The sequence below is a fragment of the Sus scrofa genome, chromosome 16, assembly GCF_000003025.6.
Source record: "Sus scrofa isolate TJ Tabasco breed Duroc chromosome 16, Sscrofa11.1, whole genome shotgun sequence".
NCBI lineage: Eukaryota > Metazoa > Chordata > Mammalia > Artiodactyla > Suidae > Sus > Sus scrofa.
The window spans coordinates 32,295,438-32,310,188 of NC_010458.4; the positions used below are offsets into that span (position 1 = coordinate 32,295,438).

At 39.5% G+C, this 14,751-nt stretch overlaps 1 protein-coding gene across 1 annotated transcript in view; it reads left to right on the forward strand.

The window, feature by feature from the left end:
- The window catches only part of ITGA1 (integrin subunit alpha 1), a 179,653-nt gene extending 165,173 nt beyond the window's left edge, over positions 1–14,480 (forward strand). The window contains 1 exon segment of the mRNA XM_021076769.1: positions 7,627–14,480. Within this exon segment, the coding sequence (XP_020932428.1) occupies positions 7,627–7,671 (45 nt within the window). The 3' untranslated portion in view covers positions 7,672–14,480.

Genomic DNA, 14,751 nt, shown 5'->3' on the forward strand with positions numbered 1-14,751 from the left:
AGAACCAAAGTTCCTTTAACTTTTCTATCTCAATTATCAACAGCATTTTGGTGAAACAACTTGTGATTTATCCATGCTGTGGAATACAGTATCACAGAGCAATGAAAAACATTGCAATGATGATTAAGACAAAATCAAAAAGAAAAGTGTATATCCCAAACATTGTGCTCAATTTGATCTCATTTTTATTCAAGAAAAAAACAGACAAGTTCAAAAATCGTGGAATATTTCTCTAAAGGTTGGGATTATAGGGAACTTTCATTTGTCTATTACATTGGAAATTTTAATCAAAGTAGCCTTACTTTTATAAGCAGAGATGAGTGAAAATTTTCTTTTATAGAAAAAAGAATTAATTACTGTATCAATTTAAGAATACCTAAGCAATAAAATGATAAGCCTTACCCAAATCACATATCTCCATGTATCTTAAAAATTAAATGCTTTTTTAATAAATAAAAATACCACATTTTATGCAATAGTTGGGAGCCTGAGTGAGAAATGAGAGATTTATTAATTAGTTGATGAAACAGAAATCTTAGAGTTCCTTAGACTCCTGTTTCAAATTCTTCTATAAAACTGAGTAGCTATCGATTTTCTGTCAGATAAATCTATATATTTATGTAGATGTTTTGCTTAAACTGAACTATGAAAATTTTTTCAAAGACTTTGCTGTGTCTTTTTCAAATTATGAAGAATTGAAATTATAGCTTTTAGGATAAATTTAATAGAGAATAATAATTCATAGAAAAGTTGAATTTAATGTTTTTCCAATTAAACATCGGGGAGTTGGCATTTATTCTAGCATACTATCACCCTATATTTTACCCATTGCTTTGCTAAATAGCTAAACCATGTTACAAATACAGATTGTGGCTACATACTTATTTTGCTAATATGTAAGCAACAGAATTATCTTTGTGTGTGTGTGTCTTTTTAGGGCCACACCTGTGGCATACAGAAGTTCCACCCAGCCTAGGGGTCGAATGGGAGCTGTAGCCACCGCCTACACACCACACCCATAGCAACCCGTAACATACACCAGAGCCGGAGGCAATGCCGGATGCTGTAAGGCACTGAGGGAGGCCAGGAATCGAACCCTCGAACTCGAATCTTCATGGATACTAATAGGATTCATTACTGCTAAGCTCCAAAAGGAACTCCCAGAGTTATCTTTTAATCAAATAGATTTTCTCTCACACCAAATTACCAACTGTTCCTATCCTTTCTGACTCTTATAATGACTAACTTCCTCTTTGGGGGGAGTTACTTTCAGGGACGATAAACAAAGCCATGTTAAAGACATAGATCATGGAGGAGTTCCTGTCGTGGCTCAGTGGTTAACGAATCCGACTAGGATCCATGAGGATGCAGATTCGATCCCTGGCCTCGCTCAGTGGGTTAAGGATCCAGCGTTACTGTGAGCCGTAATGCGGCTCAGATCCCGCGTTGCTGTGACTCTGGCGTAGGCCGGCGGCAACATATCCGATTAGACCTCTAGCCTGGGAACCTCCATATGCCGCGGGAGCAGCCCTAGAAAAGACAAAAAGAAAAAAAGAAAAAAGGAAAAAAAAGGTGCGTAGGTCAGGGGTATTTAGTTCAGTAAGTAGAATTCATAGCTTTTCTCAGCAAAGCCTCCAAGACAGAAGTCTCCACCATCTTAAACCTCTAGCTCTTCCTCCTGCTTTACAGGGTACCCATACTCTGCAATACCTGACTTTGCCACACTGTGGAACCCAAGGCCCAGCTTAGTGGAGTCAAGTTTGTGCTTTAAATATAGAATATGGGTTTTTTGTTCATATGCACCTCTCATGGAACATTTTTCTGTTGATTTCTTTCATTCTATTCTTCTATTCTATACACTTGCTTGTATAATTTTAGGACATCACTTCCAAGAGAAGAGGAAAGCCAGGGCTGATATTCGAATAGTCTCTCTAGCTGCATACCTCTGTTTAAAACTAAGAAATAAGTTTCAGCCACTTGTTTTTTGGTCATTAGTCTGAAAAAGCATAAGTGTGAAAACATATTCTTCCATTCAGGAAATGTTTCGATGATACTTTTTTTTTTTTTTTTTTTTTTGCCTTTTCTAGGGCCACTCTCGAGGCATATGAGGTTCCCAGGCTAGGGGTTCAATCGGAGCTGCAGCCACCGGCCTATGCCAGACCCACAGCAACGCGGGATCCGAGCTGCGTCTGTGACCTACACCACAGCTCAGGGCAACATCAGATCCTTAACCCACTGAGTGAGGCCAGGAATCGAACCCTCAACCTCATGGTTCCTAGTCGGATTCGTTAACCATTGAGCCACAATGGGAACTCCTCGATGATACATTTTAATGGCTTCTTAGATCTTCATAAGCCCAAAGAAAGGTCATTTAGCAGCCTTTGGACTGTCCTGACCAGTAGGTGTAGTTAGTGCAGCACATCAGTGGGAACTCAGCAGTCAGTGCAATTCCACAGTAGGAGGGAAGGGAACCAGCACTTACTGAGTGTTTCCTATGTTCCAGAAACTGTTTTGAGCATTTCCATTTTGTTGTTAACATCAGCCCTGTGAGGAGGATATGCTTATGAACCTCATTTTGTAAGTGGCAAAGCTGAGGCATGAAAAAAGTTAAATGTATTTCCCAAGACCACATGGTTTATGAGGTTCATTCAGAGTAAAGATCTGATTCTTGTCCATTGCACTTCTGTGCCAACTCTATTCGCCCACTTACTCAACATTCTCACTTGCTTTTATTCTCTCTGTTGTCACCATGACCTTTTCACCTAAGTGCTTTAACTGCATTTTACCCTTGCGGACACTGAAGCAAACAGAAGGTAACTTCCCAAGAGTAACCAGCTAGTGAGGGACTGGGTTCAATCGATGCTGTATCTGCAAAGCCCACACTTGTCCAGTGAATTCCACCACCACAGGCTCCTGGGGTGGGCCTCTTTAATCTGGAGCTCCAGGATGTAGGTGTTGTTCAAGAGGGTCATAAACTCCTGAAACATATAAAAAATATTTGGTGTTGGAGTGAGAGTCCCTGGTAGGATTCAGACTTTCAGCAGCTGCATTATACTGAAAAGATTAATTGACCCTCCTGCTTGTAGCATTTGGTCTGCAGTAGGCTCCGCAGAGCTACGTTCATCCCCATGGCATCTTTTTAGCCTGACTAGATTGGGAGCAGAAACCTCAGGACGGTCCTTTCCTCTTCCTCCTCCTGAATCCCACCACCCTGGAATTTCAATGAAAACTCTCAGTCTGAGACTTAGGTTCCTCCTGGAGCTGGGATTTCATTTCAAAAGACACAGCCTTTGTATCTTCATCTTCGTAGCACACATAGCAGAGATTAAAGTTTTAATAGGTGATTCATATACTTAATGTTGAGGGGAGAAGTCTTGCAGGGGACATAGGTTAAACAGATTGGTAAACGTGCTCTGAAATATGGTACCACACACCAAGGGAAAAGCCCAGTCAGGCCAATATTGCCAATAGGATAGAATGAGACTCGGCCAACAGAGGAACCCTGAGAGAGCAGACTCTTCCTCTCTCGACTTGATCTCGTGCTGATGTCTGAATGTCCACACTTGATTTATTTACCAATCCTAAAGCTTAGTTCCTCACCCAATATGCATATCCCTGCAAGAGTATGAATAGAGAATAGCACCACCACCTTTTAGTCTTTTATGTGTTAATAGAAATGTATTCATTGACATTTATTCTATGTAACAGTCATTGAGCCTGTATTTCTGCCAGGGCCTGTTTAATCAGACCTTTGCCATTGAGTTGAATGAGGGGAACACAAATAAGATCATTATGTAAATACAAAAAGAGAAAGAAGGAAAGCAAAAGCTGCAAAGAAAGTCTGGGTCACTGAAAACAAACTTAACTTGTTGCAAGTGCTGGCGAGTATTGGCTCCATTTAATTTGAAGCTCGACACTATCTTTTCCTAATCCCCCAAATTCTACTACAAACCCAGTGTTAAAAGAATATGTTAGGTGGAAAAGTGTAGATGACATGTTAAATTTTAAAATAAAACATTTAGCTGTGATAGCAAAGGACAGTTGAAAAGAAGCAAAAAGACTTGAGAGGGAAGGATAGACCATTGAGAGCGGGTGGGGCAGGAAAGAAAAATGCCATGATTCACCACCCGCTTTTGTGAAAACTATGTCTGATTTATTTTTCCACTTAAGACCTGCAGGTACAAGTTAAGGAACCTAATGATTTGTGAAGCCAGGACTTTCATAGTTGGCACAAAGTAAAGGCCTGATACATGTAGGAGAACTGGCATTCCACGGAAGACAGATTTCTTGTTTTGTCATGTCCATTTGTTCTGTTGTCACCTGTTCTGTGACATCTCCCACCAACTAGATTCTGGCATGGAGGAAAACATAAAGCCCCTGGAAAGCTGAGATGCAGGGTGGGACTGGTGGTCCAGATGCCACCCACTGCCTCCTGTGTCTGATAGACCCACCCAGGCACTGAGGAAGGGCAGGGGGCGGGGTGTCAGGCTGCTCTGGAGCTGAGCAGAAGAGAACAGCAGACCTCAAGTGACAGAGCTTAGGCGTGCAGGCTCCCAGAAAGGGCAGAGATACCTCTGTCCTGGAAGCTGCAGTGACCAGGCTGGGGGATGTGATGGGGAGGGGGGTCGCACAGCCAAGCATCTACAGGCCTGTGTCCTTTATTCTGTGTGGCAAGTGATTTGGTTAGATCTTTAGTCCCCTTAATTACCACTCAGTGCCTGTTTCTTTCATTTTCTTTTCTTTCTTTTTTTTTTTTTTTTTTTTTTTGTCTTTTTTTGCTATTTCTTGGGCCGCTCCCGTGGCATATGGAGGTTCCCAGGCTAGGGGTCCAATCGGAGCTGTAGCCACTGGCCTACGCCAGAGCCACAGCAACTCGGGATCCGAGTTGCGTCTGCAACCTACACCACAGCTCACGGCAACGCCGGATCGTCAACCCACTAAGCAAGGGCAGGGACCGAACCCGCAACCTCATGGTTCCTATTTGGATTCGTTAACCACTGTGCCACGACGGGAACTCCTTTTTTCATTTTTTAAAGTTGTATTGAAGTATAGTTGATTTACAAGGTTGTGATCATTTCTGCTGTACACAAAGTGAATCACTTATACACACACCCATTCTCTTTCATATTCTTTTCCCACATAGATTATCACAGAATACTGGGTAGAGTTCTCTGTGCTATACAGCAGGTTCCCCTTGGCCAATCATCCCATATACCCTAGTGTTCATATGCCTCTCCCAACACCCCAGTCCATCCTCCCCAACCCCCACCTGTCCACTTTGGTGACCATAAGTTTTTCAAAGTCTGTGAGCCTGTTTCTGCTTCTCCCTGTTTCTAGCAAGGACTAGTCTGCACTTCACTGGTTGTCACTGGCCCCCAGAAAGGCTCCAGAAGATAGGAGTGAATGTCAGCTCTGGGTCCTTATTTTCCCTACTCCAGACATATAGGGAGTTGGGGGTGCATCCCACACAACAGGCAAAAGGGCTCAGGGGCCAGAGCAGCAGGCAAGTGGGAGGAAGGAATCGTCTTCCTCAGGGAACAGAGACCTGGACTCCATAAGCCTGGGCCTGATCCCATCTCTTCTCAGCTGAGTGGCTTGGATAAATCTATTCACTTCTCTAGGAACTGGTTTTCTCTTCTATAAAATGAAGGAGTTGGACAAGAAATAGAACCTCAGCCCCTTCAAACACCTAACATTCTGTAAAACAGCTGAAGTTTTCTCCAGGACGTGCTTGCTCATCTTTTCTGAGGCTCCTGACTCCACCCCCCTCACCTCCATGCTGCAGCTCACTTAGGTGTTGTTTTTTTTTTAATTTAATTTTTATTTTATATTGGAGTATACTTGATTTACAAGGTTGTTTTAGTTTCAGGTGTATAGCAAAGTGATTCACTTATGCATATACATATATCCATTCTTTTTTCAGATAGGTTATTACGGAATATTGAGTAGAGTTCCCTTTGCTATACAGCAGGTCATTGTTGAATTTCTAGTTATACATAGTAGTGTGTATATGTTAATCCCAGACTCCTAGTTTATCCCCTCCCTCCCGCTTTGCCCTTTGGTAGCCATAAGTTTGTTTTCTATGTCTGTAAGTCTGTGTCTGTTGCAAAAAAGTTCATTTGTATCATGTTTTTTAGATTCCACATATAAGTGTTACCATATGATATTTGAATTTCTCGACTTACTTTACTTAGTATGATAACCTCTAGGTCCATCAATGTTGCTTCAAATGGCATTATTTCATTCTTTTAATGTCTGAGTAGTATTCCAGCTGAATAATATTCCATTATATGTATGGGTTGTATCTTCTTTGTCCATATTTTTGACTATTTATGGCCTCAAAGCCCTCAATTGTTCAATAGTTTTTTTGGGGGTGTTGGGGAGGTTTTTGTCTTTTTTTTTTTTTTTTTTTTTAGGGCTGCTCCCATAGCATATGGAAGTTCCCAGGCTAGGGGTTGAACTGGAGCCATAGCTTCTGGCCTACAACACAGCCTCAGAAATACCAGATCCAAGCCACATCCAGGACCTATGCCGCAGCTTGTGGCAACACTGTATCCTTAACCCACTGAGCAAGGCCAAGGATCAGACCCACGTCATCATGGGTACCAGTTGGGTTCCTAACCTGTTGAGCCACAACAGGAACTCCAATAGTTACTTTTTAAAATATAAAATTGCCTTGCATAATTTATAATTTACCATATTTCATGATTAAAATGACATGCAGCTACTATACTTTCAAAGAATTAAAATCACTTTTTTGCTTGAATTAAATCCTCTCTCGAATTAAAAAAAAAAATACCCAGATTAAAATGTCACCTCTCTAGGATTCTTTTGAAAATTTCTTTTTAAAAAAATGTCCATTTTAGATTAAAACATTGCAATGGTCCCTTCCTGTTCCTATACTTAGTTTCATTATTCTGTATAATTGAAGTAAATAAAGCACGTGGAATTTTTATGATGCCTCACATCACAAAGCATAATGAAAAGTGACCCATATTCACCACTACGTGAAATATCTTGTATGTTCATTGACTTCATTTGCATATCCAAATGATACAGGGTGTTTTCAAGAGCCTCTTTATGGCAAGCCTATATAGACAGATGTTCTAACATATTTCAAGTTAATCCAGACAAGAGACATGATATATTTAATTAACAAAAATGTTAAAAATGAAATAGCAGTTTGATAAATATAATTTCTTAACATTCAATATTACAAAATAGGTCAATGAAAAAAAACTTCTCAGAGTTCTCGTCGTGGCTCAGTGGTTAACAAATCCACTAGGAATCATGAGGTTGTGGGTTTGATCCTGGCCTCCCTCAGTGGGTTAAAGATCTGGCATTGCCATGAGCTGTGGTGTAGGTCGCAGATGTGGCTCGGACCTTGCTGTGGTTCTGGCGTAGGCCAGCAGCTACAACTCCGATTAGACCCCTAGCCTGGAAACCTCCATATGTTGCTGGTGCAGCCCTAGAAAAAGACCAAAAAACCCCAACAAACTTCTCAATTATATTCTTTGTATGCCCACAATTGCTAACATTTTACTAAACTAAATTTTCCAAGGAGATTAGTATTTATTATCTAAATTCAAATAACTAATATTATTATGTTTGGCCTTTTCTCAACAGATTGGATTCTTCAAAAGACCACTAAAGAAGAAAATGGAGAAGTGAAATATTTTAGAAGAGAAAAAATAACAATTATTCAATGATCCTTCCTCAGGTTTGCCTCAAATATGTGACAAGAAATTTATAATAACAGTTAAAGACATAGTCACATAACTTTATGTAATCCATCAGGGATTAATACCTTAGAAAGTGACAGATCAAGCAAGATCCAAAACAATACCTTTAAGATATATTTTATAAAATGTTGAAAAGTATTTTTAAATAATTACTCATTTTTGTTGAGTATTTAAGCAAAATTACAAAGTGTTTTGAAGATGAAAAGTAACCTGTACAAATATGTTTATATATTAAATCATCATTCAAAATATTTAAGGAATACATAAAATATTTTATAATCATTGAAATATTTACTTTGAAAAACAATATAAATTAAGGTTTTTTTCATTGATTCCTGATGGATATCCACATTCAGCATGATAGTCAACATTTGTAAATGCCAAGAAAGGAATTACCTGAAAAAGATCACTTCCCCCTATTTAAATGACAAAAAGTTCCCTGGTGGAGTCTGTCTACAATATGGACTGAAAATAGAATTAAATCACTGCGAATACATTCAGCATCTTTGTGTTGGGTTCTGTGCTTGGAAAGTTTTCTTTCCAAAGTACTTGGAAAACAGTGTAATTGAGCTGAAATTCTATCTAGGATAGAAATTCAAGATAGACTTGTTTAAAAGCAAGTGCACTGTATGGATTAATTTAAGCTTTTACAGAACATGCTTAATTTTGATATTGAACTCTAAAACTCAAAACTCTTTTATACTGAAAAAGCACAACAATTTTTTATGGTGTAGCAGTGATTGTCACAAAAAAATTGCTTTGTCTGTGGACTGTGTTAAAATGGTTTCTTAATGGAGTATGGCAATGTAGATGTGTGCATCGAAATGCTGGTCATCTTTGCTGGGCAGCTTTTAACATGAGGGGTCCCAGGTGTAACCAAAAGTAGGAGTTGGCTCAATTCCTTGGTACATGGTTCATTCAAACCCTCAAGCTGTGAGAGTATGTTTTATTTTTAATATTTTTACAGGTATTTAATTTTCCAAACATAGTTCTTCTTTTTATAAAAAGGCAGTATTCCATTTTAGTATTGCATTTTACCAATAAGCCACTAATTTTTGAGTGTGGCATATCAGTATTTAAATAGATCTCCAGAAATGTATTTTAAAGAATTTCGGGTTTGAAAACCTGGCCCCAACAGAAAGACATCACACCTTTTTATGAGCATCTTTGTTCTTGAAGTAATCATTATGGTGCCTTGGGCTCTACTGTAGCTTAAGCTCCTTGGTTTCTCAATTTCCTGGGGTTGGGGGGGGGTGGATAATGAATGAATGTATATGTGAACTACTGCTGTAAAATTTGCTGATCCTTCTGCAACAACTCCATGTCTCCACCTGATTGACCATCACAAGATCAGAGCCTGTAATTATCCACAAAGTCCTACTCTTCTCAAAAAGCAACAAATGAGTGGAGAAGTTAAATGCCATGAATTTAATTTTTAAAAACTAATTCCGTGGAGTTCCTTGATGGCTCAGAAGGTTAAGGATCTGGCATTGTCCCTGCTGTGGCTCTGGTTGCCCCAGGAACTTCCCTATGCCGCGGGCACAGCCAAAAAAAAAAAAAAAAAAAAAAAAATTCCAGGGAATTGTCTATGGACTCAAAGGCAGCCTACCTCATGGCTCTCTACATCTACATCTAAGATCCTGGTGGTCAAAAGCATGCACCTGGGGAGAGCTGAAGTCATCAGTAGCTAGAAGAAAGGCTAAATCTTTCCAGAGAGTCATATCCTCTTGCTGGCCTGTCATTGCTCAGAAATGTCCAATTTTAGAATTTTCTTCATTCCTGCTATCTGCCTTCAGGTTTAGAAATCATTCTTTCCACCTGTTCTTTTTCTGCTCAACCAAACTCAGGTCTCTCTGATTCAGAGTCACCATGTTGCACAACCCCAGTGCACATGCTCACAGCTCTGCTCCAAGCTCGGCGCATTCTTAGAAATAAGTCTAACAGATAAAAATTTTAAAATTCATGCTTGTACTCTGTGACTGCTGGGCAAAGCATGCATTGAACCAGGAGTGTTGCACATTTCAACTAATATGTTGTTAACCCAAAGGGGAAAAATAGAAAAGATGGCATTTGAAACTTTTTAGAAAAGAGAGGAAGAGCTATTTGATCTGATCCTAATGAAATTGCTGCTTATAATAAGCCTGGCAAAATTTTTAACATAAATAATTCCTGGGTTTTAAGTAGACTATTTAATGAGCCAGATATCCCATTTCCCTAACATTGTAATTTGTTGAGGTTTATGTGCATATGTGTGTATCTGTGCATATGTATGTATATCAACACACATACACACACATACACATGCACACATGCATGGACACAAATTGAAGGAAAAAAATAACTCAACGCCAAGTGGCAGAGTTTATATAAAATAAACACACAAAAACTACACCACAAAAAAATTCAATTTGTTCACTCTGTATATAGTTTTCACTTTCATTAATATTTAACTGTAGCATTCAGTTATGCAACTATCTAAAAGTCATAAATGTAGAGGCTTTGACCAAGATACTAACTCAACAGATGCCCCAAATTGGCTTTGTACAAATATTCTAAAACACCATCAATGATTAAGAAATATACTAAACTCTATCATTTGATTTTAAAACACTTAATCAGAAAAATGATACGTAAGACATTTATGAGCTTACTGGTTAAATCAAATTGCAAAACACTTTCTTTTTGAAACTTTGATGTCTTTTAAATTAATCATTGCTTCCACTGTGAACTGAACTATGTATGCATCTCCTTCTCAGACCAAACCTACAATGGTATATTATTGGTAAATTATTTAACAACTGGCTCTCCAGGAGGAAATAAATCCCTGAGTTGTGTCATTTGCCAATTTCCATGATCTGAATAGTTTGCCATGGCCATTTTCAAGCTACCAACAATAGCCCTAACCAGCTTGCAAAATTCCTGAAAATGTATTTGTTAGCTTTCATGAACCAGTATGAGCTGGCTTCAGTGCACTATTGAGACAGATTAGATGTCAATGATAAAGAAAGAGAAGGAAGGGAGGGAGGGAGGGAGGGAGGAGGAAGGAAAAGAGAAAGGGTGGAAGGGGGGAGAAAAAGGAGAGAAAGGAAAGAAGAAAGAAAGGAAAGAAGACAAAAATATTCTTAAAATGCTAATCTCAAGCCCAGAAGACATAATTCTACATAGTTCCCAATTCTTCAATTCAATTTCTAAAAGTATAGCCTTCCTTTAATATTAATAAAATGATATAAATCTGCAGGAAAAGGAAGGAGTTGAAAGCAAAACAATGTCAAGGGTGACACACTAAAAATCAGACCTCTGCAGCCACAGAGAAGCTGTTTCACTTTCTCTGGGAATCCAGAGCCCTGGAGCCAGACTGTGAAAGGTCATCCTTGGTAAAAAAAATTGTAATTTCTGGGATCCAGTTTGAACTTCAGTGATCCAATTTGTCCAATTATTTTTCTCCAAGCACTCGATTCATGGGTGATGTAATCTCTGAATATTTTCTGTGTCACAAGCGTCCTTGAAACAACTTGTGGGAGGACATATTTTTACAAAATTTGGTGCTTACTCAAGCATAATCATTTATCATTTTACCTTCTATAAAAGCAGTATCTAGGCTCAATTGGAAAACAAGTGTTCGCTCCAGAGCGAAAGGTGGTTGCACAGTGCTTGCGGAAAGCCGAGTGGGAGGAGAGGCCGAGAGAAGGTCTGGTGTGTTCTCTGCAGGCAGCCCCAAAGGGCCACCGCTTGCACTGTGCCAAGGGCTGCCCGCCAGCTTCTATGCAGTGCACTTTCCCGCAGGAAATCCTCACTGTCAGATATGCAACCTGCTCCGTGGGAACCGTCTTGCTCCACATAACGCTGAGAAAACTCGGGAAGACCCGGGCTCCGAGCATGGTTCATGTGCCAGAGACAGTCATGTGCTCGAATAAAGAGGCCTCTGGCAAATCAGGGTTTGCAAAACAGTATCCTACATACCCTTTGCTGATTTTCAACACTTCTCGAGTCTCCCTCCATTAGTCTTCTCCTCCAAAGAAGACTTCCAAGAAGGCCCCTAGAGAAAAATCTGTTTAAATCATGTGCTCTGTTTGCTGTGAGGACCAGCTCTGTGATTTGATCACTGACACAGATTTCAGTCCTCTGTTCTTCTGTGGCACTCTAAAGGGTTGATATGGTATAATATAGTGGAGACAAAAAGAAAGGCATTTCAGACATGGAGCAGCTTAAAGAAATTTGCAAATACTCTCAGTACCTGTGACAGTTGAGGGGCTGGCAGGATTTAGCCCCTCAGTGGGGCTCCATCAGCATCCCTAATCCCATCCTCACCCTTGGAAATAATAATCTAAAAAACAAAAAGAAGAGCTGTAAAATCCTCAAAGTGGTACTATTTTTTAATTAAAGTATACAGTCTAACTGTAAACAGCAGGCATTTTAATGCAAATACAACTTCAAGGTGATTCCACTGGGCAACCCTTCCAATCAGACTTCTGTCCCTAAACACCTCCTACCCAGAAATTCAGAAACCTCCACTGAAGGTGAACTGTGTTGTGCCTTACAAAAGACTAAATACTGCCACTTCCTGAATGGGAGCGCTGTTATGCAACATTTTACGTAAAACAATAAAAAAGAGTTCAAATCTAACATTGTCATCTGGTGAATGAGTCACTATTTTTTTATCCTCCTATTAAAATGTAACCTTGAATTTGGAAATTCCAAGTGAGGATCTTTAACCACCAACCTTGAGAGAAAGTACAGGAGCCTAGGTAGGCTCTTCCGCCCCAGCCCCATCATCCTCTACCTCTGGTGCCCAAGAGGTCCAGTTCTTAAGCCTGAGCTCCTGAATCCACAGTGTCCCAGGATCAGCCCTCCCACATCAGACGTACACATAAACACTGGCTGAAGTTTTACCATACCAAAAAATTTACAAGGATGAATTATCACTTGTAATGTTGGACTCCCTGCTTTGAGATCGGCATTTTTTTTTTTTTTTTCTCCCTTTGAAAGTATAAGAAAGCCTTTCTCTCAGAGCTAATGAGTTCAGAGCTTTATACTAGACTTCCAGGCTAGAGAATTTCAAGGCCTGGAGGACCTGGCACTAGGACCCAGGGCCCATTTGCAGGATCTCTCTGCTTTCTGCTTCCCAGATGGTTTCCTCTCTTCTCAGCTGTACGGTGGGGAATGTTTGGTTTTAATTTGGGTTCTCTTGGCAAGGCCATGCTAAGCCTGGTGCGCCTCGAAGGGCCTTGAGGGCTAGATGTTCTTTGTTGGAGAGTTGAGGCTTGGAAATCCTTTACGTATCTGACACACTGTGGAAATCATGGCAATATCTAGGCGACGCCAGTGACACGCATAACTATGACTATGTTTGATCTTAACCATGTTTCAAGTGACATCATGATGGAAAAAGACTAAGTCTGGAATTTCAGGGGCATTTCAGCAACACTGAGACTCCGAATTGAATGTTTCATTGCAGTTTAATCTACGCATGAAGCTTAAGAGCAAAATTTTGTAAAGAAATCTTCCCAATGACAATGAAAGCCAGGTGTCTTCTTGAACAGTCCCCTGCTGACAGTTCCTGTCCCCACCCCTATTTTTTAAAAGCCGGAAAGAAGATTAAATGGGGAAAAATGAGTGGCATCATTGTTTCTTTCTGCTACAGAGGAGCCACGTAGGAGGGAGTCAGCACACAGCATAGGCACTGTGGCTTTCTGAGAGGTCTTAGCATCATAGGTCCAGTGGCAGGTGACAGTGTTCCTGCCATGGCCCTGAGGCATCTTGGATCCTGAGAGACAAAAAAAATGGGGCAGGGGGAGGAGATGAAGCAATTTATCTTTTTTGTATGTACACTTACTCCTCTAAATACTGTAAGCTCCCGTAGACCACTTCATTCTGGCCACAGTACCAACACATGTACTTCACACAAGTAAATTATTAATTAAATAAGAGTAAAAATATATTCTTGCCTGTCTATTAACTAGGACTAATTTCCTGGTGTTTAACATACTTTGGCTCAAGTAAAAACAACCATTTGAAGCAGCAATGGTTCAGATCTTCTTCATACTAGGACCAGTTCACACAGTATATCCCAATACTGAGTGTTTAATTGAGAGAGACCCCTGCCCTTATTCAGGATGCAACAGCCACCTTCTGCATTCCTCCTAAGGGAACGGTGACCTGGAATGAGAATGGTGTACTGTGTGTTACTACTGTAAGGATGTAAAGTTACCGGATTGTGTCCATTTTATTAAAAAGGCAAACATTGTCTATAGTAACTACTGCTCTGAAATATATATTATACGCACTCCAATAAACTTCTGCATGGCCTAACAAAGTATATTCATTGCTTATTTTTTATTTACCTCGGAATAAATTCATTAAAATGAATAACAAGGGCATGTGCATTTTTATGACTTTTATCAGACCAACTCGCTAGAAGAAAATGCTTTGATTGCACTCAAGAACAAAGAAGTATGAACTGTGTTGATTCTAGTAATTTATTAAGTGCCAAATTTCAACGCATTTTTAAAAAGAAATCTGTTATGGGTAACAATGATCTAAGTTGTTATATTTAGAAATAGCTGAGTTGAAGAGTGTTTTGAATGTCCTATGTATGGTGCATCCTGTACACTGATTTAAGGTCAGAAGTTTGATATTTTTGTATAATTCTATCTTATCTTGTGCATCAGCTGTGTATTTTACGTCAAGGTAAATGAACATCCTGTCATATGTTAAATAAAAAATGACTCTTTCAAAGAAGAATGTGATGGCTGTGATTTTTTAGTACACGAATTTTATCCAAGATGAATATTTCTTCTAAAACACCAACTTTTTTTAGCTCCTTAGTAGCTTTTCACTTTGTTGCTCTAAAAGGAAAAAACAAAAAGCAAATTAAGTCTGTCTGTGGTGTTTCCTGTACACAATATAGCAATGTGATTAGTCTCCTTTTGCAAACTTGAGACAAAAACCACAGAATCCGTATTACGACCTATCTTCTCCTAATGAGATGTTTTAATAAATTACCTGCTGT